Source organism: Pantherophis guttatus, chromosome 1 (genome assembly GCF_059756535.1).
Source record: "Pantherophis guttatus breed Tessera chromosome 1, ASM5975653v1, whole genome shotgun sequence".
Lineage (NCBI taxonomy): Eukaryota > Metazoa > Chordata > Lepidosauria > Squamata > Colubridae > Pantherophis > Pantherophis guttatus.
Window position 1 is genome coordinate 45,466,570 of NC_142063.1, and position 27,076 is coordinate 45,493,645.

The 27,076-nt window shown below is 38.5% G+C and overlaps 1 protein-coding gene across 2 annotated transcripts in view; it reads left to right on the plus strand.

Moving 5' to 3' along the window:
- The window catches only part of BTBD7 (BTB domain containing 7), a 72,248-nt gene extending 45,196 nt beyond the window's left edge, over positions 1 to 27,052 (plus strand). For both annotated transcript variants that reach the window (XM_034418373.3, XM_087872727.1), the window contains 8 exons: positions 5,308 to 5,516; positions 7,619 to 7,694; positions 9,495 to 9,655; positions 10,041 to 10,184; positions 12,527 to 12,716; positions 15,059 to 15,237; positions 16,030 to 16,458; positions 22,225 to 27,052. In XM_034418373.3, coding sequence (XP_034274264.2) covers positions 5,308 to 5,516; positions 7,619 to 7,694; positions 9,495 to 9,655; positions 10,041 to 10,184; positions 12,527 to 12,716; positions 15,059 to 15,237; positions 16,030 to 16,458; positions 22,225 to 23,022 — 2,186 coding nt within the window. In that variant the 3' untranslated portion in view covers positions 23,023 to 27,052. The remainder of the gene's footprint in view (positions 1 to 5,307; positions 5,517 to 7,618; positions 7,695 to 9,494; positions 9,656 to 10,040; positions 10,185 to 12,526; positions 12,717 to 15,058; positions 15,238 to 16,029; positions 16,459 to 22,224) is intronic.
- The last annotated feature ends 24 nt before the right edge of the window (positions 27,053 to 27,076 follow it).

The following is a 27,076-nucleotide window of genomic DNA, read 5'->3' on the forward strand; positions in this document are numbered from 1 at the left end:
TCACATAAACGTTGAACAGAAGGGGCAAGAGGACCGACCCTTGTGGCACCCCACATACAAGGGGCCTTGGGGTCGACCTCTGTCCCCCTGCCAACACAGACTGCGACCGGTCAGAGAGAAAGGAAGAGAACCACCGCAACACGGTGCCCCCACCCCTAACTCTTCCAGCCGGTGCAGCATGATACCATGGTCAATGGTATCAAAAGCCGCTGAGAGGTCTAATAGGACCAGGACAGAGGAACAACCCCTGTCCCGAGCCCTTCAGAGATCATCAACCAATGCGACCAATGCCGTTTCCATGCTGTACCTAGGCCTGAAGCCCGACTGGAATGGATCCAGATAAGCCGATTCATCCAGGTATTGAGGGAGCTGTCGTGCCACCACACTCTCAACAACCTTCGCAACAAAGCGAAGGTTGGAGTCTGGACAGTAATTAGCCAATACTGCCGGGTCCAGGGAAGGCTTCTTGAGGAGAGGTCTCACCACCGCCTCTTTCAAGGCAGCGGGAAAGACACCCTCACTCAAAGAAGCATTTATAATCCCCTGGAGCCAGGCTCGTGTAACCTCCCGAGAGGCCAGCACCAGCCAGGAGGGACACGGGTCCAATAAACATGTGGTAGCATTCAGTCTACTCAATATTCTGTCCACGTCTTCGGGAGTCACAGAATCAAACTCTTCCCAGATAATATTCTCAAGACCTGCCTCCATCCTCCCCCCTGGATCTACCCCGTCAGAGTCCAGGTGTTCCCGAATCTGAGCGATTTTATCATACAGATACTGTACAAAATCCTCGGCTCTGCCCTCCAAGGGGTCCTCCCACGCTTCCTGAAGGAGCAGGGAGCGGGTCACCCTAAACAGGGTGGCTGGGCGATTATCTGATGACGCAATAAGAGCGGAAAAATTGTTACATTTTGCTGCTTTTATCGCCACTAGGTAAGTCTTAATATGAGACCTTACCAGTGTTCGGTCAGATTCAGACTGGCTAGCCCTCCAACCGCTCTCCAGGCGTCTTTTCCGGTGCTTCATCTCCCTCAGCTCCTCTGTAAACCAAGGAGCCAAGCGAGATCGGCGCCGAGTCAGAGGCCGCAAAGGCACTACCCGATCCAAAGCTCCAGTGGCCGCCCTATCCCAGGCAGCCACCAGGTCTTCGGTCGAGCCGTGAGCCAGAGCCTCAGGAAACAGCCCAAGCTCCGTCTGGAACCGATCCGGGTCCATCAGGCGCCTGGGGCGGAACCACCAAATAGGTTCCGCCTCCCTGCGGTGGGGTGTGGTGGTTCGAAGGTCAAAGGAGGGAATGATCCGACCACGACAAGGGTTCAGTCACTATATCCCCAATATTGAGATCATTCAACCACTGTCCAGAGACAAAAACCAAGTCCAGAGTGTTTCCCCCAAAATTTATAATCCCCAAGATTATAAATCTTGGTCGTGTGAATGGGATTCTGCAAATGGCTGTAAATGTGAGCCCGTTGCTGAATGTCCCAAATGCGATCTTGTGACCATGGGGGAAGAACCTTGAATCTAAGTTGTAAATACATTTTGAGGGTTATGTTGTAATTTCTGACTGTTGCTTAGTGAACGGTTGTAAGCTGAAGCCTACTTGTAAGTTTTCAGTTGAAATCAAATTGAAACATAAGGAATTTGCAATAGCCTTGGGTCTGGCTTATCATCTCATTCCACACCAGCCTATTGTAAATCTTACCAGAACATTCCCTTGGCAACCTATAAATCTGTCCTCAAGATACCAATGAAGGATATCTTCCTTCTAGTATTTGACATACTAAATTGTCCTGTCCTTTTGACTTTTTTTTTCTGACTAAGACAATTGTTTCCTTTGAAGATAGTGGATAGCAGAATGATAGGAGGTAACCTGAGATTTATTAGTTTGTTGTTGTTGTTGTTAGTTGAAGTCGTGTCCGACCCATCAGGACCAGGGGTGAAATGCTCCTGGTTCGGACCGGATCGCCTGATCCAGTAGCGATGGCGGCGGGTGGTTCAGAGAACCGGTAGCAAAAATCCCTGCGCCCCGCCCCCATGCCCAGCTGAACCGCGTGATCATCAGAGGCTGTTTTTTTTTCTTTTAAAAGCATTTTTTCTACCACCTCTTCAGCCGAAAAAATGCTTTTAAAAGCCTCTGATGATCGCGTGGCTCAGCTGGGATTGTCAGAGGCTTTTAAAAGCATTTTTTCTACAACCTCTTCGGCCGAAGAGGCTGTAGAAAAAAATGCTTTTAAAAGTAAAAAAAAAAAAAAAAAAGTTGGCCACGCCACCCAGTCACATTACCAACCCCCCACCAAGCCACGCCCACAGAACCAGTAGTAACAAATTTTAGATTTTACCCCTGATCAGGACCCCATGGACAATGTTCCTCCAGGCTTTCCTGTCCTCTGCTGTCCTTTGGAGTCCATTTAAGCTTACACTGACTGCTTCGGTGACTCCATCCAACCACGTTATTCTCTATCATCCCGTTCTTCTTTTGCTCTCAATCATTCCCAGCATTAGGTTCTTCTCCAGTGAGTCCTTCCTTCTCATTAGGTGGCCAAAGTATTTGAGTTTCATCTTCAGGATCTGGCCTTCTAAAGAGCAGTCAGAGTTGATCTCCTCTAGGACTGACTGGTTTGATATGTATGATTCCCCCTTTTCTGAAATATATAATTTGATTCCACCTTTTCTGAAATATATAAATATCAGTGCATCTCTTTGGCTCAGGGGGCAGCTCTGAGGTTTAGAGGGGCAGCTCTCATGATCCTTTTAGTGAGGTCTCCTCTAGCCCTGTACTATTTATATAATAAAAAGCGCTGCAGTGAGCCTTGATTATTTGCCTTGTGACCTATGTTTTGATTCCCCAGAAAAAGTGGTGATTTATTCCAGATTGGTATAGCTGAGGAGGATCCAAAATTAAGTTCTTTATGGAGACATGGACCAATCTGCATCTTGCAGCTAATGGTGGGAACATACGGTATGTGTTGGAGGCAGAGCTCTGCTTGAGTGTAGGAGACGCTTCTCCTGGCAATAGAGGCAAATCTGTGGAGGATTACGTCTGCCAAATCCTGAAGTCTAGACAGGCAGCATGTGAGAAATGGGGAGGTTAGATTGCTGAATTAAATAGCTAAGAAAACATTAACTTTCGTTGTTCCATTTCTAATTAAATCTGCTGGACATGTTTTCTGCTGTAACAAATGCTACAGCTCTACTGAAGTATTAAGTGGGCATTTAAAGGTACTTTTGCTATTCACTAGACAATCCATGACTTGGGTCATTGTTTCAGAGATATTTCCTTACCTAAACAGAAAAAAAACAACCTCCGCAGCCAGGCAGGCCAAAAAAAAATTCAGTGGCAGTGGGAGCAACATTCAACTTCCTGTTGGCTTCTCCATTGAATTTCCTTGTGGGAAGCTGGCAGTGAACTTGGAAATCTTCCTTCCTTCCTTCTTTCTCCCCTCCCTCCCTCCCTCCCTCCCTCCCTTTGAGTCATCCATTCAAAGATGTTTACTAACTGGATTCCTCCGTGCCTTCAACAGTAACACAGCTTCTGATATACAGCCTTCACTGGAAAAATTGGGATACATTCAGAGATGTGTCTGCCTTGAAAATAACTCATGTATCACATAGTCCAACATCAGCACAGGAAATGTTTTATGACATTTTGCATTATGTCATAAAGTGCTTTATAATACTGCTTATGAAATAAAATGTTTTATATAATTTGACAAATTTCAATTCCACAGGAGTCACGGGTTCCAGATTTTGAACCCATTTTGCAAATTAGTCCATTTGAAGTACCTCGGTTGAAAATGTTTTACCTATGGTGCACCATTTCACCCAGTTAAATATTACAGGAATCAGAGTTTAATAGTATATAGGTTGAACTACTAAGCACAGTTAGCAAAAATAACTCTTGATTATGTTTGTTGATTAATGTGGTTTTGTGAAAAACAAACTATATATGGATGATTTGCAGGGGTGAAATCTACTTACCTTCCTTACCGGTTCAGAACTGCATGCATCACATGTGCGCCCATCACAGGCGCGCACAGATCTTCTGCCCATGCGCATGCGCAGAAGGTAAAAAACACATTACTTCCTGGTTAAAAGCAAGAAGTTATGATACCTGGGTGGGTGGGCGGAGCTTCACTCCACCATCGCTACCGGATTGTCGAACCACCAGCCAAGATTGCTACCGGATCAAGCGATCCGGTCCGATCCAGGAGCATTTCACCCCTGATGATTTGGCTTATTTGGAGTCCTGGAAAAGAGTTTGTGTGTGTGTGTGTGTGCGTGTTTGTGTGTGTGCCAGGGTGGATAAAAATCAATTTTTTAAAAAAAAATTTAAAAAATCATTTTTTAAAAAATTTAAATTGGATTTTTTAAATTTAAATTAGATTTTTTTTTTTGTTTTTATCAAATTTATTTTAATAAAATGCTTTTGGAGTAAAAATCTATGTAAAGATAGTTTTCTATTTAAAATACATTAATAATTTAGCTTATTCAGCATGAAATAGAGTTTAGTTATGTAGCATGAGGCTGCATATTCTGCAATATTGGGACTGCCAGTGAGTCAACAGCAGGTCAGAGGAAGAGCCGCTGTGGGACAGAGATGACAGTTGCTCTTTAAAAATTATGATTTAAATCGAGTTAATTTAAATCAAGCCTTTTTACTAGTGATTTAAATCATGATTTAAATCAAATCCACCCTGTTGTGTGCACACATGTGGTTGGAGATAGATATTTTAAATTGCCCCGTAGGAGGCATGATCATTGTATTTACTTCGTTTGTGTGGAATCTGGATTTAGTTTCGATATCCTCAGTTAAATGATCTCTGACAGTAATTGGGGGAGAGGAGGGCAGAATCCTGACAAAGATAGTAAACTGCTATTTCTAGAATATAAATTTGACTACAGGTAGCCCTCATTAAGCGTACAGCGACCATTTGCAGTTATAATGGTGATGAAAAAAATAACTCTGCAATTAGTCCTCACATTAACAACCTAGGCAGGCCTTCAAAGCAAAGGAAAGCTGAAGTAAAAATCATAAGCACAGTCACAGTTTCACTTAGCGACCACACCACTTAAGTGAGCTGCTGGTCCCACTTGTGGTGGAGGACTACCTGTAGTTACTTTTGAGACACTATGCCTATTGCAGCTGTATAAATAAACAGATGTTGACAGGCCAGTTTTTAAAAGAACCTTGCTTAAAAGGACAGTTGTAGTTTTACTTATGAAACTTTCTGATCACAGGGCTTCTACTGAATAATGGCAGTTCTTGAACAGGTAAACCTCATTAAATGGTATGTGTTCTTTGTGTAGGCTGCGAGGATATTATTGCTGAGAGCATCTCACTGGAAACTTTAATTGCCGTTCTCAAGTGGAGCTCCCAGCCTTATGGCTCCAAGTGGGTACACCGCCAGGCCCTGCATTTCCTCTGTGAGGAGTTTTCCCAAGTCATGACTTCAGATGTCTTTTATGAACTTTGCAAAGACCACTTGCAAACTGCTATCCAGTCAGACTACTTACAGGTAATTGTTTCTTCCCATTCAGTTACTTTTATGAAGTGCTGAATCAGGCTTTCTTACTAATGATATGGAACAGAAACATGCAGATTCTAAAACTTTGACCACTGGAGAAAAACAGAAGAAGCAAAACCTTGCTTGAATTACTGTGTGCAGAACGGGTTCTTCCTCTTCCCTTATTCTGGCATTTATACACACAAGTTGCTTGCAGAGGTAGTGATTAAGGAAAGCATTCTCCTTTCCTGGCATATAACCCAGCCCAAACTGACAGTATAAACTATTGCTTGAAAGCCTAATAATAGCCTAGAAGCAGTTGCAAATTATTTTAAGTGAAACTTCTTTTAGGCTTAATTTTTGTCTTGCCTTTTCAGAGGTTTATAGAAATTATATAGTAGTCTCACACTAACAACATACATTTGTGGCAAGAAAATGGGAAATCCAGGCTCCTCGTTGAAAAACACTAAATCTCCTTGATTTTGATTACTTTTCATTCCTCCACACTCCTAGTTCAGTAAATGAAAAAAAAAACTCCATTGATTGTTGTTACCTAATTCAAAAATGTCTGTCATCTGTATTACATATTACCTTGAAAAATAAATCTTTGTATGCTTTTTTTGCTCTGATTACATAGCATGAAATTTGGAAACTTTGGTTCATATACTTGTCTTATTTTTCAATTCTCTTCAGCTTCAGAATAGTTAAAACAAAGTTCTTTTAAAAATCAGAATGTCAGTCATATTTCTATACATGTTATTAAATATCAACTAGAAGCCTGTGGTTAGCTCCAATTTCTCTGTCCCCTGGCTTCTTTTGGCATATCAGGAACACTTAGAAAAGGAAGTGGTTTGGGATTATATTTATCTTGTTTCATTTAAATATTTCCAAAGCATATAATATGCTTAGAGAAGGACCAACATGTTAACTTATGCTTGCCTGGAACAAAGCAGGAGAAATAAGAGAATTTCTTGCTTAAACATCCACAAATCCATTTGGCGGAGATGAGATGCAGGCAGTGGCATCTGCAGGGTCTATGTGTCAAGATGTGTCAGCCCTTCCAGATAAACCAGACAGGAAATGTGACTGGATGAGCTAATTTTACTTCATTGTAAGGCTCCATTAACCGAATCTTGCAAGTCTGGAGGTACAAACTTCCCACCACTAGCTTTAACCGCCTGATCAATTAGGGCGAGACTGTTAAACCACTGGGGGCTCCTATCTGTCTTGGCTAGTTGTTTCCTAGGCAGCATCTCTTCCCTTTGTTCTCCAAGGTCATCCACATATAATATTACAAGATTATACTTGTGACTATGCAATCAAAGCCCCTGCCCTTAGTACACACATATACAAAAAGCAGGGTGGGGGGGGGGAAGTTAAGTCATACAGTTGCATTTGTCATCTTTGAGTTTTTTTATTTCTCCTTTGGACACCATAATCTGGTGTCCTATTGATTCCATAATAACAATAATGTATTATATTTACATACTGCCTTACTCCAGTACTTCTGCAGATTCTTAGTGATTCATCAATGCACTTTTCAGTTCTTCTGCAATGCAATGCAGGAAGCAGAATTTCATTTCAAGAATGGGGATGTTATAGCTTTGTCTCTTCTTTATATTTCACTCATCAAACTGCTTTGAGTGTTTAAAAAGAATTAAAAATGCTAGCATTTTACAGAACAAAATACAAGAAGATGCAACACATCCCCACCAAAAAAACATTGCATCAGCAACAAGCAAAGTCCAGATACACATTATTATTAGATACGTTTGTGCAACAACTGGACCTCAAAGATACCCTCGGGGTTATTGTTTGAAAGAGAATGAAAATTTACACACACATGTAATGAAAAGTAGAATACTTTAACAAAGTTCCTTTGTCAAATTAGAAGTGCTGGTAATAAAAACTGTAGGAGTTTGACTAAAATGCATTGAGCAACAGTAGCATATTGTGTTACAAATCTTTGGCATTAAGGAGCTTAATTAGCTGTAATTTATTATTAATCTAAACTTCATTAGAATAAGCACTTTGGATCTAAAAGTTAATTTGATGATGCTGTGTGCCTAAGACTGTGTTTTTTTAATGCTTTGTTTTAAATCTCCCTTCAATAGGCGAGTGAGCAAGATATCTTGAAATACCTTGTGAAATGGGGTGAACATCAATTAATAAAAAGAATTGCAGATCGAGGTAGGTGTTTAATAGATACTATCACTGTTAATAAGGAAATTCTCATATTTAATCTTTAAATGCTGACTGAAACATGCTTTTTAGTATGAAATACAATGCTTATGAAGTTAATTTCATTAATTAATTAATTCATTCATTGTATCCACTTTTGTCTACAATACTACTAATATTTCTGTGGCAGAAGCACTGAAGTGCTTACGTGGTGAAAGGATTTGCTGGTGACATTACCATTGCCCTGTCTATAAATAGCAGCAGAAATTAGCTAGGCCTTTTGGCACATTGATGTACAGTATGTTGTAGTTATCCCCTGCAACTCTGAAATTCCTTATATATTCATCTGTATATGTGTTATATGTGTGTGTTTTGTGCCAACAGAATTTAACTACCTAATAAATGTGTGTACAGGTGATGCCCAATTTACAACCACAGTTGGGACTGCAATTTTGGTCATAAGTCGCTGCGATCGTAAGTTGAGACACCACCTGACTGGACTCAATTTTATAACTGTTTTTATAATCATCATTAAGCAGGTCACAGAAGTTGTTAAGCAAATCATGTGTTCATTAAGCGAACCACATGTTCATAAGTGTGAATCCATTTTATCTAATTGGTGTTTTTTTGCCAGAAAATGGCAAAAGAGGACAGGTTGTAAGTAACTTTTTTCAATTATGACATAACGTTAAACAACCAGTTTTAACTTAACTTAACCTGTCCCATGCTTTTTCTTTAAGTCAGAATATTGAAGGAACAACTTCAGTACATCCCTGATAGTCCAGTTTACCAAGCGACCACATTTAAATGTAGTCCATATATTTGACTAGTGTAGTATATATTGCAGGGATGATGATAATGTTATCCATCCAGTCATGTCCTACTCTTGGAAATTCTATGGCCAGGTTCTCCACATCTTCCAGTTTTGCACTGCTTCTTTGAGTTGTTCGGTGTTTTGGCTGGTGTCAGCTTTGGAAGTATATTGTAGTGATAAGAAGGCGATTCTAAGTTGTTATGACATTAAAATCCTAAACAAAGTATAAATCAGCATGGGCCTCCCAAACTCTCTTTTCTGGTCAGCAGAGCCCCTTCCACCCACACAGAAGTCAGAAAAACTGTATGATGAACATTAAGATAAGCTTAATACAGTTTTTCAAATAAAAGGAAAACAATACTGTCCCAAAAATCAAAGGCCAAAAAACTAGAGAATTCTTGCCCCCGTATTTACCTCAGCGTTAGCTTCTAACATCTCTATTTTAGGGAACATAGCAATAGCACTTAGACTTACATATCACTTTATAGTGCTTTCCAGCTGTCTCTAAGCAATTTAGAGTCAGCATATTGTCCCCAACTATCTGTGTCCTCCTTTTACCGACCTCAAAGGATGGAAGGCCAAGTCAACTTTGAGCGGTCAGAATCGAACTCCTGGAGTGAGCAGTGAGTTAGCCTGCAGTAATGCATTCTAACCATTGCGCCACCACGGCTCTTTAATACAGGCTTATATGTAAGTAACACTAATGTTACTTAAATGACAATAGGTCTCAGATCAGCTTACAGTAAAAATTAACCCAAATCAAAGAACTAAAGCCATTTTTAAAAAAAACTTTAAAAATAGCATTTTAAAAAAAATAAATTTAGAAGTTCTTTTATTTGGGTTAATTTTACAGTAAGCTGGTCCGAGACCTGATTTTTATATAAGTAATGTTCATAAGTAAGAAATAATAAAACTTTAGAATAAATATGTCTTTAATCAATTTTTTTAAAAAAAAAATAGAACACCTAAGTAAAACAACTTATTTAATTTCTCAGAACCCAATTTACTGAGTGGCACAGCTCACAGTGTGAACAAGCGTGGTGTAAAGAGGCGAGATCTTGATATTGAGGAATTAAAAGAAATCCTTTCCCCTCTCTTACCCTTCGTCCGCACTGAGCACATCCTGCCTATGAACAGTGAAGTACTGACAGATTCGGTAAGTATATTTTAAAGTTTCCTTTGAATCCTGCTTCAGCTTTTTATGCTGCTGTCCATGAGAAAAGTGCAGAAAAAAATGGGCCGGGAAGAGTCCACTCAGGTTCAGGGGCTTTTTCTTTGGTGATATCCAACAAGATCATCAAATCACCACCAAAGAACAGATCTCTTGCCCCTGATTTAGGTTATTATATAAAATTTATTGTGGTTTTGGAAGCTTTTGGGGGTACTTGCTCCGATTCTTCAGTCAGTTGTTGTTGTGTTTGATTTGGTATGGATACAATTCAGTTATTCCTTATGGGTGACGCTCAACAGGTTGTACATGGTTGCTGTTTTATACTTAAAAATAATGGTTTACCTTTCTGATATGATGTTTTCTTTTAAAGATGAAAAGAGGTCTCATTAGTACACCTCCTTCAGACATGCTGCCAACAGCAGAAGGTGGAAAGTCAAATGTATGGCTGCGACAAAAAAATGCCGGAATTTATGTGAGGCCGAGGCTGTTCTCACCATATGTGGAGGAGGCTAAGGTAAAATGATGTATTAATGCTGCCATCCATCTCATAAATAGCTTGCAGTTACCCAGCCTGCCATGTAACTCATCTGACCAAGGACGTTCTATATTCAGAATGGTATTTAAAAAGTATTATGAGTTTGAAGTGCAAAAGTGTTTAAGATGACTTTGAAACCTGTAACAGACCTCTGCAGGCAGACATCAATATTTCTGAATGTTAAGTCTTCTTTTCTCAGGTTCTCATCCTGGATTCACTAAAGATTCTTTGCAGTATATGAGTAACTGATATATTAGAGCAGGAGTGTCAAACTCTTATTTCATTGAGGGCTACGTAAGGGTTGTGTTTGACCTCAGAGGGTTGTGTGTGTTATGGCTGGGGTAATGGTGATACGGGACTTGTGTTGCGGGCACCTGTGTTGGCCAAGTGCTAAAGCAGGATTCCCTGAGACCCTCCCTCACTCTCATTATAATCTCCTTCCTTCCTTCCTTCCTTCCTTCCTTCCTTCCTTCCTTCCTTCCTTCCTTCCTCCTTTAACTTCTTTTTCCTTTCTTCTCCCTTCCCCTCTTTCCTTACTTTTCCTTCCTTGCTCTCTTCCCATCTTGCCTTCTTTTTCTTTGTCTTTCCTTTTTCCCTTTCCCCTTTTCTGTCCCTTTTTGCATGCTCCAATGCAAGGGGGGAAACATTTCTCCTTTTGTTTTGTTTTTAGTTTGTTTTGCTAGCCTTCTGCCAGCAAAAATGGAGCTGAATGGGGGCTCGTGTGCCCCCCCAGCTCCTTTTTCATTGGCAGAGGGCTTCAGAAAGCCGTCCAGGCCGAAAATAGGGTGCAGGGGGGCATACGGACCCCCCAAGCTCCATTTTCGCTAGCAGAAACACTGTGAGCCGGTCCTTTGCTGTTTCCAGGCCAGCCCCGCTGGCCAGGTCTAAGCACCCTGCGGGCCGGATCCAGCCAATGGGCCTGGACACCCCTGAATTAGAGGCTAGACAAGCTTCCATCTCCTTCGACAAGCTTCCATCTCCTTTGGTGTCTCCAAAAGAACAGGATTTCAGATCTTTTCTTCCATGCAATTACTCTACCTGCTGAACACATTTGAAAGATTGATTTAATCTCTTCTCATCTCTTCTGAGTTTTCTCTGAGCATGCACCTTCCTATTCACCACATACACATGTACACATTTGCAGAGACTTTCCAGCTTGTCTAGACAGAGGAAGGCATCCTCTTCCTAAACAGAAATGAGCCATGACTGTCAGCCTCCTCCAGTGTCTGGAGGAAGGAACTATGTGCTTTCCTTTACAAGAGAAAGGATGACAGAAGAAAGCAGGGAACAACTGCATGCTTTACCCCTCTTGGTGGATGTCTTCCTCTATGGACTGATTTCAAGAAGAAAGCCTTCCCACCTCCTTCCAGTCCACCAGAAGTGTAAGGAGAAAAAATTCAGATCTTTGATGCAATTCAGTTTCCCCAGAATATCATACATGTGAAATTTGATCTTGTTTTCTGTTTGTGTGGTACTTATACAAGACAGTATGCACTATAATGCAAATTTTGCATGAAGAAATTTTTTTTTGCACCCTTATTCTTTGTACAGTGAAATCCTTTGGTATTTTTATACCAGCAATATTTCAGGTAATGTGCAGGTGGCCTTGTGTTTGTAAGATTGATGAATTAATCTTAGACCCACATTAGCAAAGTAGCTTCTTTGAATATTAGTGAGCCCTTAAAAGTCATCTGAATGATTTACATGAAAAAAGGGATTAGTGACTCATAAGAATGGAAGCTTTCCATATTTAATGTAAAGAATGTATAAAATTATATGTAAAGGAAACAAAACTATATTTCCTGAAAAAGTAACATTCTATTATCTATTCTTATCTACCATTATATGGTCTTTAAAAAAAAAAAAAAAAAAGGCTATATCTAGTCCTCGGCTTACAACAGTTCATTTAGTGACCGTTCAAAGTTACAACAGCACTGAAAAAAGTGACTTATGACCATTTTTCACACTTACGACTGTTGCAGCATCCCCATGGTCACGTAATTAAAATTCAGACGCTTGGCAACTGACTCATATTTATGATAGTTGCAGTGTCCCGGGCTCATGTGATCCCCTTTTGTGACCTTCTGACAAGCAAAGTCAATGAGCAAGCCAGATTCACTTAACAACCGGGTTACTACCTTATCAACTGCAGTGATTCACTTAACAGCTGTGGCAAGAAAGGTTGTAAAATAGGCCAAAATTCACTTAGCAACAGAAATTCTGGGCTCGGTTGTGGTCGTTAATCGAGGACTACCTGTATATATTCCCTTTTTATTTCGGTACATTAGAGCAAAACATTTCTTTTACCTTTGTTGTTTCAGTCACTTCTGGATGAGATGATGGTGGAGCAGACGGACCTGGTCCGTTTACGGATGGTTAGAATGTCCAATGTACCAGATACTCTCTACATGGTAAACAATGCTGTTCCACAGTGCTGTCATATGATAAATCACCAGCAAATGACCAGTAATCAGTCCAGTCCTCCTTCAGTTGTAGCCAATGAAATTCCAGGTATGTTTCTAAGCCAATTCATAAATATATTGTTCTTGGTTGTGAAATTCTTTAACACTGAAATACCAGAGTTTCATCAAAAAATAAAAACAGGAGGACAAGTGTATGATAATTAATATAGGGTCATAATACCCTAATAATTTTTAACAGGGCATTTCTAGATGTCTTCACTGCAAAGCAAAAAAAAAAAAAAAAAGAATGTGGGAATTTTGTCCTGTGCCAGCTCGGTCCACTGTGGATATGTTAATAGAAAAAAAACCATTTCTCCCTTTTTCCCATTTCTGTAAGTTTAGACAGAAATAAAACGTATTAGTTCATCCATGATGTGTGCTTGCATAATACATAAATTCATATCAGTTTGGTAGTTTTGATTAACATAAGACTCACTTTAAAAATACATACATTTCTGCATAATCAAAACAGAATATGGTGGATTTTTATGTTTGACATATTCGTATTAAGAAGTACCACAGAGATTGTTGATATAAAACAAGATGAAGGCATGGTCGCTTCAAGTTTGGAGTACAGAATGTGTATCAGAAGAGGCATGAATAGTGGACAGTGTTCAAAGGTTCTTGTGATGCCAGAAATTCTTATGGGCATTCTTCATTTAAAGTTTATGTATAAGAGGAAGACTTTTATAAAGCAGCCCTCCAAATGCTGACCTTAATTGATGCTAATCCAAGAACTAAGCTTAAATGAACTGCCAAAGCTGAATTTCAGAGGGACAAGTCTGGTGCCAGCGCTCAAGAATTAGCTTTTTTGTCAGTTGCCAGTATTTTGTTGGAAGTACAGGTATCTGGTCCTGTTCCTTGCTTTGCTACTCACAGCAATCCATCAGTGGTAAGAAAGAAGAAAACAGGATGCCCAGATTTGGCTAGAAAACTTGCTTTTTATTGCCTGCGTTCCTTCTCGTGCAGAAAAATCCTTGGGAGTTGTGCGTAACATAATAAAAGCTGAATTGCATAGCTGCCACAGTTATTTTGGTGTTATGATCAAGAAAATTGTTGTTGAATACAAAGAGTCAACCCTTGAAATTAATTCCAGTCACTGGATAGCTTAGTATTTGGTACAGGATTTTATGCTTTTATCAGCTGGTGATGATCAGCCTTGATCAGTGACGGGAATCATTGAAGACACTGAGCCAAGCTGTATAGTCTGAATGATAGCACTTGTAAGGACTAATAAATTGTTCGGGTGACTTTGAAAGCTTTGAGGGAGAAAAGGCCACAGTGGTGAACATTGATTCATGAAGATGAATGAAGCTGGGATATTTTGGAAGGTTTTTTCCTCCTTGGGGGTGGTAGTTGGATCCTTTAAAAAAAAAAACTTTAGAAAGCTTGTTTGTCTTACATGGCAGTTTTCATTTATTTCCCGATTCAAAATGACCAAAAAAAAAATGCAATCAAAGAGGGAACTTCTGGAAATTAAATAAGAGACAGATTTGGAAGCTGCAACAAAACCCTGTTAAAAAATTACCTAACAATGTATTTAAGGGACAAAATCGAATGATTGATGATCTTCCAAATCTTTTATTCTGTTATTCATATTGGTTAAACTAATGGAAAGAGGTAGAATATGCTCAGAATGAAGATATTTATTGGAAAATATTAGTAGGAAAATACTGTAAAAGGAGTTAGACCTTCTTAGTTGTATCAGCAGCTAGATTGCATAGCGATAGATAGGATTACCACATGTGCTGCAGAGTGCCTCCCAACCCATAAGCAAATTTGGAAATACTTGGCAGGATGAAGTGTTGATGGTCCATTTGCATAAAGAACATCCAGGAAAGATAACAGAATAACAGAATTAGAAGGGGCCTTGGAGGTCTTCTGGTCCAACCCCTTCCTCAAGCAGGAAAAACGATACCATTTCAGATGATTGTTGTCCAATCTCTTCTTAAAAACTTCCAGTGTTGGAGCATTCACAACTTCTGGAGGCAAATCATCCACTGATTAATTGTTCTGTCAGGAAATTTCTCCTTAGTCCTAGGTTGCTTCTCTCCTTGATTAGTTTCCACCCATTGCTTCTTGTCCTGCTTATACAGGTGCTTATACTGAATTCAGGGGGGAAAACTGATCTAAATGGTAAAAGTTTTCAGTGGGTTCACAATAAGATGGAAATGAAGGAAATTCATCTGTACTGTCCTCTGTCCAACTTTGTAGCTCGAGTCATTATTGCATTGATCTTGCTGACACATGTCTTTCCGATCAATTGCTTTTAGATAAGTTCTTTCTTAAGTGTAAATATCTACCTTGCTAAACCTGGGCCCTGTTGAAGCTCATTACAAGAATGCAGAATTAATTTCAATGCGATTGTTTTCTGTTTGGTTTTTTTCTCAGTTCCTCGTCTCTCTGTTGTTAAAGAAATGGTCAGACGGCTGCAGGAGCTCCGCCATACTGAGCAAGTTCAGCGAGCTTATGCTCTGAACTGTGGAGAAGGAGCCACAGTCAGTTATGAGATTCAGATCCGTGTATTGAGGGAGTTTGGACTTTCTGATTCTGCTGCTGAGTTGCTGCAGGTATGAAGCGTTGAAAGGCAGCATGCAAGCCGGCTGCTCTGATTCTTTTTTTAAGTGTTTTAGAACTTGCGTGTATTCAAAGTCAGAAGTAACTAGCATGTGCAAAAGTGTTGAAGAAGTGAGTACATTCAGTTATATATTGTAATGTAAAAAAAAAAGAATAGGTCAAATTAATTTGTTTCTAACCAATGAACAAAAAAGTATTCCCATTGCTCCTTTAAGCTGCTCTATTCTAAATGTGAGTTATCTTTCATGCATAATGATGAGAATGCTTAATAAAAATTACAGCCATCTAAAGCTTTTGATTCAAATATGCTGATAAAAAAATGTTAAGAACCCTAGACTAAAGCCTATACAGAGCCCCACCCTATGTTGATCTACATAATGAGAATTTACGTAGTTTTATGCTTAAAATGAAACAGGAAGAGTTACTGTATTTTGCTGACATAGGCTCTGTAATTAGATACGTATATAGATCCCATTGTGCTAGCATGTTGTGCTGATTTTTCCCAGTCAAAGTCATTGTAATGCAAACCTACTGTGTTTCCATATTGTTGGCATGGAGGAAAAAGTACAACTGACCATTTATCTGTATTAGTAGAAGTGTTGCATTTGTTGTCCCAAAGGTGCTTTTTCAAGAGGCAACTGGACTTTCTGGTTTTTCTTTGAAGATGTTTCACTTCTCATCCAAGAAGCTTCTTCAGAAAAAAACACCTTTGGGACAACCATGACCTGGATGACTGAGAATCTCCATAGACATGTTGCATTTCTTGTTCTGTCTTTCTGCTGCAGAATCCTCACAAGTTCTTCCCCGACGAGCACTTTGGAGATGAAAGCCCACTTCTGACCCTGAGACAGTCAGGCCGATGTCGTGTGAACAGCACGCCCACTGCAGAAACAGTGTTTACAGACCTAGACTCTTTTGTGGCCTTCCACCCACCACTCCCTCCTCCTCCCCCTCCTTACCATCCACCAGCGACTCCAATTCACAGTCAGTTCAAAGTTGGATGGAAGCAAAGAGCCCAGAGCCAGCACCCTTCCCGTTCTTTTTCTTACCCTTGTAACCATTCGCTCTTCCATGCCAGAACAGCCCCCAAAGCTGCCCTACCCAATTATTTCTCCAGTGTGAAAGGCACACCTCCAGATTGCACTAATACCGCAGGACTGGGAAGACAGACAGTTGCAGCTGCAGCAGCTGTGGTAGCTGCTGAAAAGCAAGTGGTAAGAGTACCTTTTTATTTTATGCAGACAATACCTTTTTTTACATTTAAGGGGTTTTATTAAGTTGTATATATATATTTATCTGTTTGTAAGTTGCCCAGAGTCATAAGGGGAGGCAGGGAATGTTGAGGGTCCCATCCCCTAGAGCAGTGGTCCTCAACCTGTGGGTCGCGACCTCTTTGGGAGTCGAACGACCCTTTCCCAGGGGTTGCCTAAGACCATTGGAAAACCGGTTCTGGGGCCCCACCCACCCACCCCCGCGTTATTCTTACCTTTTATTTGCCCCCCCCCGTCCCAATCTATTGCTGCCTCCTGAGTCCCAGCTGATGGCTAGAGGGAAAAAAAACTGTTTAAACTCTTGCCGCAGGGCTTCAAAGGGCCGCCCTACAGCTGATCAGTGTTAAAAGAAAAATGAGTAGACTGGTCTCTGCAAAAATAAATGGGTAGACCCAGTGGTGAGATTCTACTTCGGTAGAACCGGTTGTTAAGTACTTAAGTAGTTAAGCCAGTGGTTCCCAAAGTGGGCGGTACCATGCCTTAGGGGACGATAAGAGACAAGGGGGGCGGCAGGGGGGCGCTAGAGGCAAAAGGGGGCGACAGGGGGGCGCTAAGTGGCAAGGAGAGTGGCCCCCACCCTTTGGCCTGTGCCTCGCAGCAGTTACCTCCTTGCAAGCAAACAGCAAGAAAAAACAACTGCTTTCAGCTTCAGCATAGGCTAATTAGCCCGTTGATTAGATCTGCCTCCCGACTCTCAGCTAATTTGCTCTCAGCTGTTTTGCGCAGAGTTCTGCAGCTTGCTGCAAAGAGCTAAATTGCTGGAGCAGATTTTTTTTTCTCCTTATGCAAATCAAGCTGAAAACGAAACTGGAAGTAAAGCAGGCTTTGACTGTTACGTTGGAAAATTAGGCAGAGGCAGATTTATTTTCTTTTTCCTCACCAAAAAAGGTAGGTGCAAACAATGGGAAATTTAGGGCAAAAGAGGAGAGTTCAAGATTTTAAAACACAAAAGAAAAAAAGCTCTATTTAACTAGGGAATTGTAATAATTGAGATACTATTAATTGTATATTGTGTTGAAAGCAGAAATGGTTAAGTTGTGGTTTGGAGGAATATATGGAGGAAATAATTTGGTTTATTATTATTGGTAAATATAATTAATTGATTTGTAAGAAATTGGATGGCATGTAAATAATTGGAATATTCATGTTCATATTGATTAATATACAAAAAAGATTAGTTATATAACTAATTGATTTATATTAAAATGTTGAATTTATATTAAACAACTGTAATATTACATAATTAACCAATGTGAGGATGGATATAAAAATAGATGACAATGGGAAGGGGTATAATATAGAATAGAAGGGAAAAATTGAATTTGATTAAGATTAGAGATGAGGATGAAGGGTAATATTGGTTTTTTAAAAAAATAGATGAGGAATAAATATGGCAAAAAGGAAATATAGAAATTGTAAATTTAATTGAAATGATTAAACACTGTTTAAATTTGTGAACCGGCCAAATACTCTGTTCAAAGAAAATACATTGTATGTTTGTACGTGTGTTTCTAATTATTGCTATTTATTCATATTTGTTCTCTTTTATTCTTTAAAGTTTAACAATTCATTATTTATCTTAATATCTTTATATTTGTTTGGGGTTGCCTTTCTTCCCTTTCATCTTTTTTATTGTACAGCAATCTTTCTCCTCAAACCTACCACCTCTCTCTTTTCTTTCCTTCTTACTTTCTCTTCCCCCCCACCCTCTTCTTTTCCTCTCTACTTCCTCTTCCTTTCTCCTTCTCCTCCTCTCTTCCTCCTTCTCTTACCCTCCCTCTTACTCTAATTTCCGTTCCCTTCCTTCATCCCTTCTCTTCCTTCCCTCTTCCATCTCTCTTCTCCTTCCTTCATCCCTCTCTATTGCTGTATTCATTTTCAATTTTATATTTTCCACTATGGAGTCCAGGCAACCCCAGTCTTCCTTTCATTTATCAAGTATATTTCTCAAAATTTCCCCTCATCTTTTTAATTATTAGCAGTATATTTCATCTTATTCCATTTTTTCTATTGAACCCAGTGTAATCATCTTTATCTTTTTTTTCAATTATTTCCTTTTCAATAATTATCTCCTTGTTTCTCTTGCTTCTCATTTATCTTTTCTCTTTCTTTTTTTGCAAGCTAACCAATTCTCTGCTTCTTTATTTCCCTTAAATGCCTCCTTACTTTTTGAAACATCTCCCTTAGTGTCTCAAATTCATCCTCCCAATTCTCCATATTTTCAATTTTAAAAGGCTAGGATTTTAAAGCTTATTCTTTTCATTTACATATGTGGGGGGGGGATGCTTTTCAAGAAGCCACAAGGGGGGCTGAGAGCAGAGTCATTCTGACAGTGTCTTTTAAAATTGTTTGGAAGACCCATTTTTTCCCTAACAATAATGGTTTGTATACTTTGGAATAAAACATATACCTGGAAAAAGTACTTGCAAAACTTGGACAGAAGGAAAAGAAAGGCAGGACTGGACTCATTATCAGTAGCTAGTTAGTTCATTGTTATCAGTGACTCCCACTGATTCTAAACTCATTTTAAGACTGGGATTGGTGACTACTGAAATTTAAGTATTCACCATTGGTCTCAGAAATCTTTGATTTGCGAGGACCTGTCAGAAATCACTTTTTTCAGCCCTCTGGGTAGTCCTTTTGTGCATATGGCTACTCAGAGGGCTGAAAAAGTTATTTTTGACTGGTCCTCGCACTTTTGACCAGTCCTCGAACTTACGACTGTCCTCACATTTTACGTTTTTCTCCCTATCTTGTCACCATAGTGAAGAGAAGCAGTTGTGAAATGAGTGACATGGTTGTTAAGAATGCTACAATGGGCATAAATGATGACCAGTCGTAAGTACGAGGATCGGTCAAAAGTGCAAGGACCTGTCAGAAATCATTTTTTTCAGCCCTCTGGGTAGTCCTTTTGTGCATATGGACTACTCAGAGGGCTGAAAAAGTTATTTTTGACTGGTCCTCGCACTTTTGACCAGTCCTCGAACTTACAACTGTCCTCACATTTTATGTTTTTCTCCCTATCTTGTCACCATGGTGAAGAGAAGCAATTGTGAAATGAGTGACATGGTTGTTAAGAATGCTGCACCGGCATAAATGTGAGGATGGTCATAAGTGTGAGGACCAGTCAAAAGTGCGAGAACCTGTCAGAAATGACTTTTTTCAGCCCTCTGAGCAGTCCCTATACACATAATCATGGCCACCCGGTCACATGACCAGCTAGCCACGCCCACCCAGTCACATGTCATCCAAGCCACGCCCACAGAACCGGTAGTAAAAAAAAATTAGAACCCACCCCTGGTTGGGGGTCACTACAACATGAGGAACTGTATTAAAGGGTCGCGGCATTAGGAAGGTTGATAACCACTGCCCTAGAGAGATACACCTGGTGGGACCCAGAAGAAAGGTCTTCTCCTTGGTAGCCCTCTCTCTCGGGAACATCATCCCCCCAGAGATTAGAATGGCCCCCACTCTAACACTCTTCCGGAAGGCGCTGAAGACCTGGTTTTGCCAGCAGGATAGAGCCCATTAAATGGCTAATGTGAGGTGCTGTCACTGGGGTGCGGGGGGGGGTGATTGTATTATATTAATTTATTATATGACTCGTTTTATTTTATTGTTTTTATATAAGATTTTATATTCTATAAGCCTCCTTGACTCGCCATGTGCAAATAGACTGCAATATAAATTCCCTAAATAAATAAATAAATATGAAATGGATGGCTATATAAAGTGGATAAATAAATATATCAGTATTAATGTACTACTGCAGAATGCTGTGAATAACACTTGGCATTTTAAGTTTACCATTATAGCTGTTGGAAGTGGAGCAGGCTTCATTTTGGAAACGTTGATTGTGATCAAGCACTGTGGCATTGAATTGTTCTACAAGAGATCATACAAGCTGTTGTATAATTTCCCTATGGTCTAAATTGATAACAAACAAGCCCTCCAGATTGATAGATTTATGTGACAAAGCAGATGGGTTTAATCAATTGACTCAAGCTCTTGCCAATGAAGATGCCAAGATTGTTAGGTAGCATTAATGTACAAAAAATAAAGCAAATATTTGCATGGTATGTAGAAGAGGCAATCTAGTGAAGATTTAAATGAAGCAGGAGGAGAAGCTAACACAATGGGCAGAAAACCAAGTTCTTGCTCACCAAATTCATTTTCCTCCAAAGGCCATCGAAGGAACATATCAAGAGGTAAATGGTTAACTAGAATAAGTGAACATAGTAGCTGGGGATTTTTACTCATTTATTAAATCCTTTCCTATAGATTGCATCCACATTTTCTGTGAAGTTTCTCTTACACCTTTGCTTTTAAGTTAGTTTATGAATAAGATACTAATTTTGGTTCTTCTGTGTTTTTATCAAGGTAGTAGGCTTGAAGAAAATGTATGCTTTATTTTAAAAAAAAACCTATTACCCATTTTCAACTAACAGCTGATGAAACAACTTTATAAGGTAGCCATTCAATGTATAAATATTTATGTATTTTATTTGTCACATATTTATACTGCCCATTTCAATTAAGCGACTCTGGGTAGCTTAGAATAAAAACATATCACAAAATATAAAAGCATAAATAAAACAAAACAGAATTAAAAGTTAGGTTTACAATATTGAAAGTTAAAAGGTAATCTATGGTATATGTTATAATATAACCTACATAATGCACAACAATATAATACATACAAACACACACATCCACATATGTGTATGTTAAAAAGTTAATATATAATATATTAAATATATTTTAATCTTATAATGTTATAAATATATAAAATGTCATGATTCCTGTTACAGAGCATAATCTGTAAACAATAAAAGCCTCCCAACCAAAATGGTACCTATTTATCTACTAATAGTTGTAATAATTAGGTTACAAATGATTGTTAACGATAGTTAAAATACGCTAGCAGCATAATGTCATTATTTGAACATGAATAATCATAAAGATAGAGTCATAAGCGAAAGTGAAATGCTAGGGAAAAAATCTGATTTCATTTTTAAAAAAGCCTGCTTAGAACACCTATTCCAATCTCTGTGAAAACATTGTTGCTGACTAGTGTTACCTGTATTATCAACAAATCATAATTAAAGCATTTTATGTATAGTTATTACTTTTTGGAATCTGCCTATTGAATTAATGAATTCAGTAGGAGCTTCCTATTAATAAGCAATCCAAAATGCATCTCTACAGGAAACACACAAAATTGACAGGCCTGCACATAGGACTATATTATCCTGGATACACTGCAGCTTTTTGTAACACGTTTTTTTAAAAAAATTACATTGCCAAATTGCAGATATAGTAAATGAAAATTTCCGCTTTTGGTAAGATTTGGGGCTATCCCACTTTTCTACATTAATATGACTATGCTTGCGGTCATGTTTTAATTTTTAACTGGTTTGCTTAGAAAGCCTCAACTCTTTGTGCTCAAATCAGAGTCTTTGATTTCAGAAGCTAACGTCGTATAGAACCATCAATATAAAATACCACATAGTTTATGAATCATTATTTCGTATTAGTTTTGAAACAGCACTCAACTTTTTCGTTTCCTGAGCAAATACAGTATGATGTATAAAACAGGGCAAGTTGAATGTCAGATTCTTAACTGTAATGTTGGACTTTTGTAGGGCTAAGTCGTCCTGGGACAGCTAGATGACAACACAAGTTGTAATTGGTTTTTCTCTTTTTCAGGGTATTCAACCTGTTCTCAATGAGCTGATGCCAGATATTGCAATGGGTGTGTCAACTATATCTCTGAAGGACAGGAGGCTGCCAGAGCTTACAGTGGACACAGAGCCTGTTCTGGAAGTTACACCAGGACCACCTCAGCACATTTCATGCATTCAGACAAGGCACATACATAGTTCAAGGAAGAAACATTCAGCTGAGCAAAAACTGGATCCTAGAGAGAATCACCAGGAATATCCTGATTTCTATGATTTCTCGAATGCTGCATGCAGGCCTTCTACTCCTTCCCTTACCAGGCACACCCCTTCACCTTCCCAAGGTATCTATTTTGGCCCAGATTTATATAACCACAATAAAGCATCGCCCAGCGGCTTAAAAACCACTCAGTTACCCAATCACATCTCTCCTAAAAAGCTAGAAGATTCTAGGAGAGACTATGCACTTTCTCAAGAAGGGCATTCACACAGACAAAAGAATGAAACGATACACCTCAATGTCTTAGAACAACCTCCCCAGAGGTTGGACTTGGCTTTGGCTGCCCAGGAGAACCCTGGGAATATATCAATTCATGCAAGGGGACGAACAAAAATGGAAACGGATTTAACGTATGGCCTAACCTCTGGTCGACCTTCCCTGCCTTCCTACAGGGAAGAAATCCATGATGAACCATCTAGCAGGAGATTGGCCGACACTGAGCCTCTGGAGAGTGAAGCCCAGAGAAATGTAGATTTGGAAAGAGAAGAGGTTGTAAGTAGAGGAAGAAAGTCTCCCGACTTCCTATACAAAAAATCTGCCCTCTGAAAACCCTCCACCTCCACTTCTTCTCTGTGCCTAAGACTTGTGAAAGATCAGTCTTTGAAATCCCTGGCCTGAAATTTTCTCAGGCCAGTTTTTTTCCAATGCCAGCCGCTATATCATTTTTTAATTATTATTTTTGTATATACATGGCTTCATTAAGAAATGGCATGCTCCCAGTTTATTTGGAATGCTGCTTCAGGGTTTATGTTTTCAACAGATTTTGCTAAAATTCTCAAAAATATATTTTAACTGGCACCTTTAAAAAAAGGAAAAATAAAAGGTAGCCTTTTGCACCTGTACATTAATTTTATTAATTTTTATATTGGTATGTTAAACTTCTACTGTCATATTTTATAGGACTGTATGTTCATACTATTTTGAGCGTCTTTTTTTTTTTTTTAAAGAAATCATTTCCTGGTATTCAGTGTGCATTAGGCTGCATACTTGCATACTTAAGATGTATTTTCTTACAAGATGGTGAAAATATCTGTCTTTATTTTTTAATGACAATAGGAATTCCAAAGAACAGCACACTTACAAAACTGCTCTGGTTAGGTTTGCAACCTTTCGGCTTTACCACTAATACAAGAATCCAGTCTAATGTGTATGCTCTGTTTACCAAGTCTCAGGCTGCTGATGTAGCAAGTGCTCAGTAATGTCTGTGGCCAGGATTTTCTTTGAAAATGAGGAGTACAAGTCTGTTATGATTTCTGAAAACATTCTTTTCCTTTTGGAACATGAAAACTTTGACGGAACACTTTTTAAGCCCTTTGGTTACAGTGCGACGAGTGCTTCAAATTTGTGACATTTCTGTAGACGTGCTTTTCTGATTCTTCATTTTAGAAAGATACATAGATGGTAAGCACAAGAAGGCAAGAAAAGAATTGTTTAGCATTTGACATGGGTGTTAATGCTACATTTTGGTAGAACAGTCCTCCTCTGTGGAGAAGTCAAGAGGAATGCTTACTGCCTTTTTTCTGCCTCTGAAGAAATCAAGGGCTGCAGTTTTAGTAATGTTATATATACTTTGTTTTGTGGACAGAAAGCATATTTGAAGATGACTACAACTTAATGAGCTATAAACAATTTAGCACTTAATTTCTTCATTCCTCTCTTGGAATAGTTTGGAGTTTGTTGAAGTTGGTTAAACCATATTGGAAGGGAGGTTCTTTTGGGTTTTATGAACATAAAGTAGAGATGCTGTGCGGATAGATTATTGCCACTAAGAATGGCCATTTCAGCAGTCAGTTGTTTCAGGTACTTGCCACGTATTTCTCTTGCATGGACTGGAAAAATTTCAGTACCACTGTGTGGTAATACCTAGCAAAGGCTTGACTTGATATGGTGGTTAATTCTAAAATACAGCTCTTCCATCACTTGAACCTTAGCAACATTGAACTTTTTTTTAACGTTAGCTAACCTTAAATCTATTTTTAAATACTGTACTTGAGACTGTTGAAATGTACATTTTGTTTAAGTGTTTTTAATTATTTTCTGAGCTCTTTTTTAAAGTCCCCACTAATCTTTTAGTTCCCAGTCCCAACCCTTTAAGGGAAAACACTGTTAAAAAGGAATGAGAATTAATAGCTTGTCCAGATAGTTTACACTACATTAATTTCAAGCATTGTGTTACATCTTTGTGAACTGAAAAAATATATTCTGTGAAAAGTTGATTTGGTAATAAGACAGCACTCTGGGGATAAGATAATCACTTATTGTCACTTGTGAAGCATCTTGTTAATGATCTGGGATTTAAACATGTTTTCTGTCAAACGTGTTTCAAGAACGATGCTTTGGTTCAGTTTGGGCACTGATAAAAAATAATATTCCATTATTTTATCATCTTCAGTAGTAGTGCTCTCTCTCTCTCTCTCTCTCCCACACCCCCCAAATTTGTTATGATTTCTGAAAATCTTTTTTCGAACATGAAACTCAAATCTTTCTATGTACTGTATATTGGCTTTGTTTTGTAGAGATCACGGATAGGACTCTTCTGATAACTTCCTGGATTTGTTTACACTCCCAAAACAGACTATAAAGTCCATTTTAGATGTTAATATTCTATTTCAAGTAGGTTTTTTTCCAACTCTACCCAAAGCCAATGTACTAGTGAAATGTGATAGGATGTATGGATGAGAAACTCAAGGCACAAGTGTTCAGTCTCAATAGTAGCTATTGAATTGATTTAGATAATTCATTTTACACTTTTTTTTTACTGTGATATAGCTAATGAGAAGCATAAAAACATACACTCCATAAGTAAAGTAAGCTATCATTTGACAGCAGTTTTTTAGAGGAAGGTAAATCTGTATCAGATCTAGAGACTGTTGTACCACTTTAACAACCTAAGCCTAAATATTCCCATTTGAACAGATTGCCTAAAGAGTTTAGAGAGGCTGCAGAATTCTGGCTTATTGCCTTTTCCTCTGGGCCACATATAAATGGAACATTAATCCCCATCAACATTTGGGCTTTGTTAATTATTAGTGTATTTTAATTCCATCTCAGTGAAATAATCTGTGGACCTTTAGGTAACTCTTCTACTGACTTTGCATAAGAAATTTCATCTTACCTACCCATCCTCTTTTAAGTCTTCTTGATTTTATTTTTTTAAAAATATCTGTGACCCAGTCAATCAGAGGAATGCAAGGGTTTCCCCCCAATTTTGTCTAACAATGAATTAATAAAAGAATTTGTGTCGTAATTGAAATTGCTTTTACATTCTGGTGAACAGATAATTTACTATGAGATGTATTTAAAGCTTTTATCTTCAAAATGCAGGATGCACAATCAATCTCACCTCTTCCACGTTATTGTAATAAATGATTATGTACCATTTTTCAAAGTTTTAAGCAATTAAAAAAATCTTAATGAAATATTGGAATAAATCCACCCAGTCATTTGGATTTGAGATGAGCAAATAAATTTAATAAGTCCCAAGTATTCTATAATTCTGTAATCACATGTCAGAGATAGTTACTGAACTAATATAAAATAGCTTCAGATTATTGCTTATCTTGTTGTAACAGTACCAAATCTGATTTGACTGCATCCTACAAAGGAAAAAGTGGGGTTTAAATTGTAGCTGGGATTCATTTCCATGCATATACAATATTTTGAGAATTTTTAAATCTTTCATAGGCACAAGGAACTGATGCTGCTTCACTAGTGTGATCAGCTGCATTTTTCAGAAGACAAAGGGCTGCTACTATAGAGGGAAGTGCCACACAAGGCATTTTGGCATTCGTCCAATGTGTTTACAAGTTTTTTTGTTTTTTTTTTTTTTTTTTGCAATACTAACAAAGCTACTTCTTGTAGTCCTGCAAGCTTAAAGCAAAATTGCCCGGCTCGCCATTTAGTATATCTTGTATTTGAACTTGTCTTCAGTCTTTTTCTGCCTGTTAAGGAATGGAAAAGGGCTAATATCTTCTCCTTCAATACTTTTGTTTTTACCTTGAAATAATATAAACCCATTTCCATCTGTTATTTGTTATTTTGAAAAGGTCCAAAGATACCACTCTTACTCTAGTTACTTCCAATGACTCTGTTTGTTTATATGATGGATGGATATTTGTGGAGTGTTGGGGAAAGCTGAAGGATTAAAAACCGATGTTTCTATACTTGTATGTATTTCTGAAAGATGTTAAGTGTCCATGATAAAATTCTTGTGCTGTTACTGGTATAAAAAGTGCCTTCAATGCTAAAGGCTCAGAAATTTTCTTAAACCAACTTCATGTCCTATGCAAGTGTTTTTTCTACAACCTGCATAACCAGTACTTTGTAAAATTTGTTTACGCTTCAATTGTACATACTATTTTTTAAAAAAATAGAATTTTTATTTAGGTACTGCCTAGAATTGAATTCTAGTCTTGTGTGATGCATTGTAAAAGAATACATTTCTCTTTTGAGTATCATTATAATTGTAAAAAGGTTTTCACTGGTTCTATTTTTCTACTGTTGCTGAGAAGCATGTTAACACTGACTTTATCGTACATATAGTTGGTATTTCAAATAAATGGCTTGTCTAGAAAAATGCAAGTGTAACATACTTTTCATT